Below are 9,563 nucleotides of genomic sequence, written 5' to 3'. Positions count from 1 at the left end.
CCCCCAACACACACACACACACACACACACACACACACACACACACACACACACACACACACACACACACACACACACACACACACCCCCTCAGCAGGAGACATGGTGGATTTGAGGTCACAGCATGTGGCTAGTATAGGGGGTTATGGGGTAGCTAGTGGATTACAGTTTTGTAGGGCAGCAGTCCGATTTATAGTTAAGTACACCGACAGGATCGACCACCGACCTACACATCCCCCCTAAACTCTCTCTCTCTCTCTGAAGATGAGTACAGCTACGTAGATACTGGCTTTGTCCTGAAATGACACCCTATTCCTTTTACAGTGCACTACTTTTACAGACCCTGGTCAAAAATAGTGCACTACTTAGGGAATAGGGTGCCATTTGGGGCGTAATCACTGTAAACTATATTCCCCAGCTGTCTCTATCACATTGCAATGTTTTTTTCTGTCAGCTCAAAGTGAGGGCACTTTATATTAACTTCTCTCTGTCACATCAATAACAGGCTCTCTCATGTTCCTCCATTCTCACCTTTTCATCAAACCCAGTGAGTCTCATTCTCTTCCTAAACCGCTCTCTCCACCTCCTTGTTTCATTCTCTACATTAGAGTTGTCATTTTCGGGTATTTTTTTCCATCTTACAATTTGACTACTTTGGCTGTGTTTACAGCCCAATTCTGATATTTTTTCCACTAATTGGTCTTTTGACCAATCACATCAGATTTCTTTCACATCAGATCTTTCTCAGAGCTAATATGATTGTTCAAAAGACCAATTAGTGAAATAAATATCATAATTGGGCTGCCTGTGTGAACGCTGCCTTATGGTAGATTTGGTGGGAATTTTGCTCAGTTTCTGTGTGAAAGTGTAAATTAAATCTGGCAACACTGCTGTGTATCCACCTGAAGTGTCCTCGTTGTTTTCTACATATTGCCCATTTCCCTGCAGGGCTGGGCAGTACTGGTGTGCTTGTCTCAGGACTGCGGTGCGAAAGGATGTGGCAGGGCCAGCACACGGGGCCAGGCACAGGAAGGAAGGAGCTCCACTCAAAATGCATCTCTATTGGACAGAGGCTAAAGGAGTTGGGAGCATATTTTGGAGCCAGGAGACATCTCCTAGGAGAATGCCATGGCAACCAGGGCCCCAAAGCGGCGAGGGCCCCCAGGCTTTGGCAGGGGTGTTCCGACTCCCTTTTCAAGTGCCCGATCAAAAGTGTCAGGAAAGGTTCTGTTATTGGCAATTTGGCATCTCTCCTTTCTTTTCTTTGTCTTTCTTCCCTTGCTCCACCTCTCTTTCTTGGGTTACACAGGAGGCTGGGAGCTGTCCCGGACCAGGCCGAGGTCGCCAAGGAGGCTGGTAGAAGTTGGAGAGTAGTGTCTTTGCAATGGATTGTGGGAAAATGTTGCCAAACAACACTAGGGGGGAATGTGGCTGGTATGGTAGCTTGATATTGGACACAATAGTGAAATGATGTAGCGTCTGTAGCAGTGGGAGTAGAAGTGATCATTCTAGACTCAAATGCCAGCTATTACAGATAAGATCACCACATCTGTGTGTGAGTCTCCTGCTTCTTGCTCTCGGCATGCCAGTGAAAGTCATTTACACCACCAGGAAAAGCAGTGGTTCTGATCCATATAACAGCTTTGAGAAGGTGCTGGAGATCAAAGTAGGCTACAGTTGACGGCATTACAAAGTCATAGACAGCTTCACTCGTCGTCATTGTGACACATTTACTTTGATGCAGATGCTCCTTAATGCACTGCAGAACAGAGAGTCTACCTGTAATCTTCCCTCTCTTCTGTTCTTCCTTCTCTTCAATTGACCCATATTCCTCAGAAATTAATTAAACTGACACCAGATCAGAGGTGAACTTTTATTAATACATTCTTAGTAAAGTGATTAACATTAAAAGGTATACAGTGCAATTACCAACCCTTCTCTCCAAAAAAAGATTATCAGTTAAGAGTAAGACAAGAGCAACAGAGCACGCATGCTGCATTATTTAATGTTCCCCTAGTCTATCTGCAGTCAGCCAGGTACTATATTTGGTAGGACATGATACAATAGTATTTGAATGAAAAGACCGCCACCTTGTGGGATAAACAGAGAACTACACAGATGTGGGTTGTGTTCATTAGGGCAGTGGTTCCCAACCTTTTTCGCTAACTGTACCATCAACAGAATTTTACTTTGCCTAGAGAACCCCTGAAATACCCCCGCATGTACATTTTACCAGTAAGCCTATGGTCTCATGAGTCTTCTCAAGTACCCCCAACTCACATACTATACGGTAGGTGGAATTCAACTTATAGGCCTAATGATATATATTTTTTAATTAAATGACAACGGATCATTTAAGCAAAAGACATCAGTCATATGGACAACCAGACCCTTCCAATGAAAAAAGACCTAAGATAAGAGTAAGGTATGTTACACAAACAGAATGCATCTCAATTTCCCCCTTTTTCTCTGGCCCTCCCTTTACGTTGTGTTTTCCCTTCATCATGCTCCCTGTTCAGCTTTCTTCCCTCCCTCCTCTTCTCCTCCCACATGACCCCTATCCCTTTCCACCTCTATCCAATATTACAATATCCTCCATTTATTTATTTCCTTGCCAGTGTCACCTCCGTTCTCCCTGTCTTGTCTTCCCTAATTCCTATCCATTTAAGCCGTTGTCCTTATACCATCAACCCTCACAATTATTCTCCTAACCCACTCAACCTCTCACTCTCTTCCCTGTACCCTCCCTCCCCCTGATCACTACCCCTGAATCCCAAACCCCTAGTCACGAAGCACTTACATAGATCTGAGAGGATTGGACCGGTATAAGCAATATGGTGGTAGCTCCATCTGGCCTTCAGATAGGCCAGACGGGAATTGGCGCCATATAGCTTAAAGGACATCTTTCTAATCCTCTCAGATCTACCCTATTGCATAGGGGGTGGGGGCTAGGGGTTGATTTGGGATTCAGGGCCCCCTTAGCGTGAGTCCATGAGCGGCTGCAGCCAGAGCAGGAAACGGGACACCTTCTGGTAGATGTAACCCTGACTACAGTCTGCCCCTGGTGGTCTGGAGACCACCCCGGTCAGATAGAACACCTCCCTGTGGAGAGATAGGATGGGACTCCCAGGCCCCAGGATGCAGTCCCCCTTGGGTCTCACCGTCGTACAGCCCATCTTGTTGGTGACCAACCCTGGGTGCCTCTCCACACACTGGGGCAGACGCTCATACGCCAGATGGTTGAGAGTGAGCGGGCCTTGGACCTCCGTGGCGTCCACGGGGTCCTTCCAGCCAGTGACCACGGCCGGATACTCGCCAGTCATCAGGACGACCTCTGCAAAGTCGCGTTCGGGCAGGCAGGCAGCGACCACGTGTTTCTTATAGACGATGCGCTCGCGGAGCTCGAGGACGGCCAGGTCGTTGTCAGGGCGACCGGGTACGTAGCGGGGGTGGACGTGGACGACTTGGACATAGAGTGTTTGTTCGCCATCTTCAGATGCGGTTTGGCGCTTGCCTGGGAGGGGAGGGACGAAGTACTCAAAATCAATTAAGGAACACATACTGTAAAGCAAATCAAAAACATACCCTCGCACACACACACACACACACACACACACACACACACACACACACACACACACACACACACACACACACACACACACACACACACACACACACACACACACACACACACACACACACACACACACACACACACACACACACACACACACACACAACCAGTGGAGCCTGAGCCTGTAGACTGGACATGATGCTCCATGATGAGCACTCACCAACAGCCACCTGGAAGTTGACGTATTTCTGGGCACACTGGGCTGTAGTTAGAACCAGGTTCTCCTTCAGAATGACACCACTACAGAACCCTACAGACTCTGTACTCTTCAGAATGGCCTGCACAATGACAACACAACAGTTACAATATACAGCAGAGATGACACAGCAAAATACATTATCACAACTATGGGAATATTGGGTTAATGTGCTGTAGCTTTGATAGTGAGGGGTTGACTTCATGAGAAAAATGAATCGAAGAGCATAATAGCGCCTGTCAGTGGACAGTGTGTACCTAGTTTGAATTGTGTGTGTGTGTGTGTACCTCATAGTGGTGTGTGTTTTCCTACCTGCCAGGGACACTCTCCAGAGTTGCAGGCTAGTCCCTCAAAGTTGCTGGCGATGTTGGCTGACTGCCTCTTTGTCCACTGGCTTAGGCTGTTCACCTTCCCACAGGGGAATGTCACTGAGAGAGGGATGGAGGGAGAGAGAATTACTGAGTATAGTTTAGTATCTAGTATAGCATAGCATTAGCCTCGTACGAACCATCCTGATCTAGTAAGCTTACATTCTGTTTCACTATCCGCTAGCGAGATCAGGATGAGGCTAGAATAGCATAGTACAGTACAGAATCGCTTAACATATAGGATAGCAAAGTATAGTGTAGCATAGTAGTAAATGGTCACTGACCTGCAGGAATACACTTCACCCTCTCCTTCTCCTCTAGTTTCCAGCCACGGGCACAGGAACACTCATAGGACTGGTATCCTGGCTTACAGAACTGACTGCAGCCCTTGGTCTTATCCAACATACACACTGTCTGATCTACAATCACACAGAGAGAGAGAGACAGAGAGGGGGAGAGAGAAAGGGGGAGAGACAGGAGGGAGAGATGAGAGGATTAAGATTAGGCATATTTCAAATTTCGACAGCACAGTTAGTGGATCCATAGAAAGATTTGAAATAATTACGGATTTGTTGAATTTGTTGTTTGGAAACTTAATTAAAAAGCATGTAGGCTTCTTCACTGTTGATGTTTTTTTTACAACATGAGTTCCCCATCAACTCGGTGTTGGGTCCTTCACGTCTCTCACCTGTCTCGCAGTGGACTCCAAAGAAGCCTGACTTGCAGACACAGTCATATCCCCCCACGCTGTCTGAGCACATGGCTCCATTCTTACACGGCTTCTCTGCACACTGGTCCCCATCTGTACACACACAGGGTTAACAACACAGCCTGTCAAATGGTACATTCACTAACACACATGTTCTTGGGTGAAGCTATTTTAACTGTCACACCAAATCACATGGATTTCAACTGAGTGGTAACCTAAAAGACTAAGTACTCTGATATGTTCCAATAGAACGTCAGTCAAAATCATTACACTTACCTATGTAGACTGACCAGAATCATTACACTTACCTATGTAGACTGACCAGAATCATTACACTTACCTATGTAGACTGACCAGAATCATTACACTTACCTATGTAGACTGACCAGAATCATTACACTTACCTATGTAGACTGACCAGAAGATATCCTGAAACATCAAAACAAAATCCACTGTCAGTTTGATTCATCATGTCTACAGAATCATCAGGAGTCCACTGTCAGTTTGATTCATCATGTCTACAGAATCATCAGGAGTCCACTGTCAGTTTGATTCAACATGTCTACAGAATCATCAGGAGTTCACTGTCAGTTTGATTCAAAATGTCTACAGAATCATCAGGAGTTCACTGTCAGTTTGATTCAACATGTCTACAGAATCATCAGGAGTTCACTGTCAGTTTGATTCAACATGTCTACAGAATCATCAGAAGCAAGAAGAGAGATTAAAAAAAGGAGATGAGTGCAGAGAGACAAGGAAAGGAGGAAGGTTTGGAGGTTGTTAAAGAGGACCTCTGAGGTGAGAAAAGGAAGGATGAGCTGAAGGAGGTGAGGAAAGAAGGGAGTCTAATAGAGGGAGGTGTGAGGAAAGAAATCTGCTCAGTGGGAAGAGGGAGCATTGGCCCACCGTGCGGTAGGAGTCCTGGAAGATCTCTCTGGCCTCCTCGTAGTTGCAGACCTCCTCCAGACACTCCCTCTCCAGGTTGGCAGGGAGTAGGCTCTCCTCGTTGCCCACGTTGGCCCTCTTCTGGCGGGACAGGGTGATCACTTCACTGGCCTCCTGCTTGTCCAGGAACACTGGGAGGGGGAGGGGGGGGGGGGGGGGGGGGGGTTTAGTCGTTGTACTTTCGACACTCATTCACACATTATTTATTTTTTATCTCAATGGATAGTCTATTTTTCATATAACCTGATTCCAATTTGAAAATAGTTTAATACAGATTTTCGGCCTAAATCTGTCGAACCTATGTAGTAGAGTACAATAGTAACAATCTTTGTTACTAATTAACTAAGGCCTAAACCAAGTGCCAAAAAAGCACAGAACTACACCAATAGACCTAAACACTCTTCACACAGTACCTTTGACTCTACGGTTCCCCACTCCCAAAAAAGGGTTCAGATTCCATTAAGAATGTAGCCTAATGACTCCATGACAAACTCTCCTTGTCTAATGTCATCCTGCCCCTTCCCATGTCCTGGTGTCCTGTCTACTGGATAAACAGGCCCCTTACCATGTCCTGGTGTCCTGTCTAGTGGATAAACAGGCCCCTTCCCTGTCCTGGTGTCCCGTCTAGTGGATAAACAGGCCCCTTCCTGTTCATGTGTCCTGTCTAGTGGATAAACAGGTCCCTTCGTTGTCTTGGTGTCCTGTCTAGTGGATAAACAGGCCCCTTCCCTGTCCTGGTGTCCTGTCTAGTGGATAAACAGGCCCCTTCCCTGTCTTGTTGTCCTGTCTAGTGGATAAACAGGTCCCTTCCCTGTCTTGTTGTCCCGTCTATTGGATAAACAGGCCCCTTCCCTGTCCTGGTGTCCCGTCTAGTGGATAAACAGTTCCCTTCCCTGTCCTGGTGTCCTGTCTACTGGATAAACAGGCCCCTTCCATGTCTTGTTGTCCCGTCTAGTGGATAAACAGTTCCCTTCCCTGTCTTGTTGTCCCGTCTAGTGGATAAACAGGCCCCTTCCCTGTCTTGGTGTCCCGTCTAGTGGATAAACAGGCCCCTTCCCTGTCTTGTTGTCCCGTCTAGTGGATAAACAGGCCCCTTCCCTGTCCTGGTGCCCTGTCTAGTGGATAAACAGGCCCCTTCCCTGTCTTGGTGTCCTGTCTAGTGGATAAACAGGCCCCTTCCCTGTTCTTGTGTCCTGTCTAGTGGATAAACAGGCCCCTTCCATGTCTTGGTGTCCCGTCTAGTGGATAAACAGGCCCCTTTCCTGTCCTGGTGTCCTGTCTACTGGATAAACAGGTCCCTTCCCTGTCCTGGTGCCCTGTCTAGTGGATAAACAGGCCCCTTCCCTGTCTTTGTGTCCTATCTAGTGGATAAACAGGTCCCTTCCCTGTCCTGGTGTCCTGTCTAGTGGATAAACAGGTCCCTTCCCTGTCCTGGTGCCCTGTCTAGTGGATAAACAGGCCCCTTCCCTGTCTTGGTGTCCCGTCTTGTGGATAAACAGGCCCCTTCCCTGTCTTGTTGTCCCGTCTAGTGGATAAACAGGCCCCTTCCCTGTCCTGGTGCCCTGTCTAGTGGATAAACAGGCACCTTCCCTGTCTTAGTGTCCTGTCTAGTGGATAAACAGGCCCCTTCCCTGTTCTTGTGTCCTGTCCAGTGGATAAACAGGCCCCTTCCATGTCTTTGTGTCCCGTCTAGTGGATAAACAGGCCCCTTCCCTGTCCTGGTGTCCTGTCTACTGGATAAACAGGTCCCTTCCCTGTCCTGGTGTCCCGTCTAGTGGATAAACAGGCCCCTTCCTGTTCATGTGTCCTGTCTAGTGGATAAACAGGTCCCTTCGTTGTCTTGGTGTCCTGTCTAGTGGATAAACAGGCCCCTTCCCTGTCCTGGTGTCCTGTCTAGTGGATAAACAGGCCCCTTCCCTGTCTTGTTGTCCTGTCTAGTGGATAAACAGGTCCCTTCCCTGTCTTGTTGTCCCGTCTATTGGATAAACAGGCCCCTTCCCTGTCCTGGTGTCCCGTCTAGTGGATAAACAGTTCCCTTCCCTGTCCTGGTGTCCTGTCTACTGGATAAACAGGCCCCTTCCATGTCTTGTTGTCCCGTCTAGTGGATAAACAGTTCCCTTCCCTGTCTTGTTGTCCCATCTAGTGGATAAACAGGCCCCTTCCCTGTCTTGGTGTCCCGTCTAGTGGATAAACAGGCCCCTTCCCTGTCTTGTTGTCCCGTCTAGTGGATAAACAGGCCCCTTCCCTGTCCTGGTGCCCTGTCTAGTGGATAAACAGGCCCCTTCCCTGTCTTGGTGTCCTGTCTAGTGGATAAACAGGCCCCTTCCCTGTTCTTGTGTCCTGTCTAGTGGATAAACAGGCCCCTTCCATGTCTTGGTGTCCCGTCTAGTGGATAAACAGGCCCCTTTCCTGTCCTGGTGTCCTGTCTACTGGATAAACAGGTCCCTTCCCTGTCCTGGTGCCCTGTCTAGTGGATAAACAGGCCCCTTCCCTGTCTTTGTGTCCTATCTAGTGGATAAACAGGTCCCTTCCCTGTCCTGGTGTCCTGTCTAGTGGATAAACAGGTCCCTTCCCTGTCCTGGTGCCCTGTCTAGTGGATAAACAGGCCCCTTCCCTGTCTTGGTGTCCCGTCTTGTGGATAAACAGGCCCCTTCCCTGTCTTGTTGTCCCGTCTAGTGGATAAACAGGCCCCTTCCCTGTCCTGGTGCCCTGTCTAGTGGATAAACAGGCACCTTCCCTGTCTTAGTGTCCTGTCTAGTGGATAAACAGGCCCCTTCCCTGTTCTTGTGTCCTGTCCAGTGGATAAACAGGCCCCTTCCATGTCTTTGTGTCCCGTCTAGTGGATAAACAGGCCCCTTCCCTGTCCTGGTGTCCTGTCTACTGGATAAACAGGTCCCTTCCCTGTCCTGGTGCCCTGTCTAGTGGATAAACAGGCCCCTTCCCATGTCCTGGTGTCCTGTCTACTGGATAAACAGGCCCCTTACCATGTCCTGGTGTCCTGTCTACTGGATAAACAGGCCCCTTACCATGTCCTGGTGTCCTGTCTAGTGGATAAACAGGCCCCTTCCCTGTCCTGGTGTCCCGTCTAGTGGATAAACAGGCCCCTTCCCTGTTCTTGTGTCCTGTCTAGTGGATAAACAGGTCCCTTCCTTGTCTTGGTGTCCTGTCTAGTGGATAAACAGGCCCCTTCCCTGTCCTGGTGTCCCGTCTAGTGGATAAACAGGCCCCTTCCCTGTCTTGTTGTCCTGTCTAGTGGATAAACAGGTCCCTTCCCTGCCTTGTTGTCCCGTCTATTGGATAAACAGGCTCCTTCCCTGTCCTGGTGTCCCGTCTAGTGGATAAACAGTTCCCTTCCCTGTCCTGGTGTCCTGTCTACTGGATAAACAGGCCCCTTCCATGTCTTGTTGTCCCGTCTAGTAGATAAACAGTTCCCTTCCCTGTCTTGTTGTCCCGTCTAGTGGATAAACAGGCCCCTTCCCTGTCTTGGTGTCCCGTCTAGTGGATAAACAGGCCCCTTCCCTGTCCTGGTGCCCTGTCTAGTGGATAAACAGGCCCCTTCCCTGTCTTAGTGTCCTGTCTAGTGGATAAACAGGCCCCTTCCCTGTCCTGGTGCCCCTTCTAGTGGATAAACAGGCCCTTCCCTGTCCTGGTGTCCCGTCTAGTGGATAAACAGGCCCCTTCCCTGTCCTGGTGTCCTGTCTACTGGAT

General features: G+C 48.5%; 1 protein-coding gene across 1 annotated transcript in view; it reads right to left on the bottom strand.

Annotated features, from left to right (window-relative positions):
• Positions 1 to 1,859: 1,859 nt before the first annotated feature.
• Positions 1,860 to 9,563, bottom strand: part of LOC129833674 (coagulation factor X-like) — a 48,507-nt gene continuing 40,803 nt past the window's right edge. Inside the window, exons 3-9 of the mRNA XM_055898411.1 lie at positions 5,817 to 5,986; positions 5,315 to 5,339; positions 4,890 to 5,003; positions 4,486 to 4,620; positions 4,146 to 4,261; positions 3,798 to 3,915; positions 1,860 to 3,514 (exon numbers count right to left, since the gene is read on the bottom strand). Coding sequence (XP_055754386.1) covers positions 2,979 to 3,514; positions 3,798 to 3,915; positions 4,146 to 4,261; positions 4,486 to 4,620; positions 4,890 to 5,003; positions 5,315 to 5,339; positions 5,817 to 5,986 — 1,214 coding nt within the window. The 3' untranslated portion in view covers positions 1,860 to 2,978. The remainder of the gene's footprint in view (positions 3,515 to 3,797; positions 3,916 to 4,145; positions 4,262 to 4,485; positions 4,621 to 4,889; positions 5,004 to 5,314; positions 5,340 to 5,816; positions 5,987 to 9,563) is intronic.

Source organism: Salvelinus fontinalis, chromosome 34, assembly GCF_029448725.1.
Source record: "Salvelinus fontinalis isolate EN_2023a chromosome 34, ASM2944872v1, whole genome shotgun sequence".
Lineage (NCBI taxonomy): Eukaryota > Metazoa > Chordata > Actinopteri > Salmoniformes > Salmonidae > Salvelinus > Salvelinus fontinalis.
This window is presented reverse-complemented; position numbering and strand designations above follow the sequence as displayed.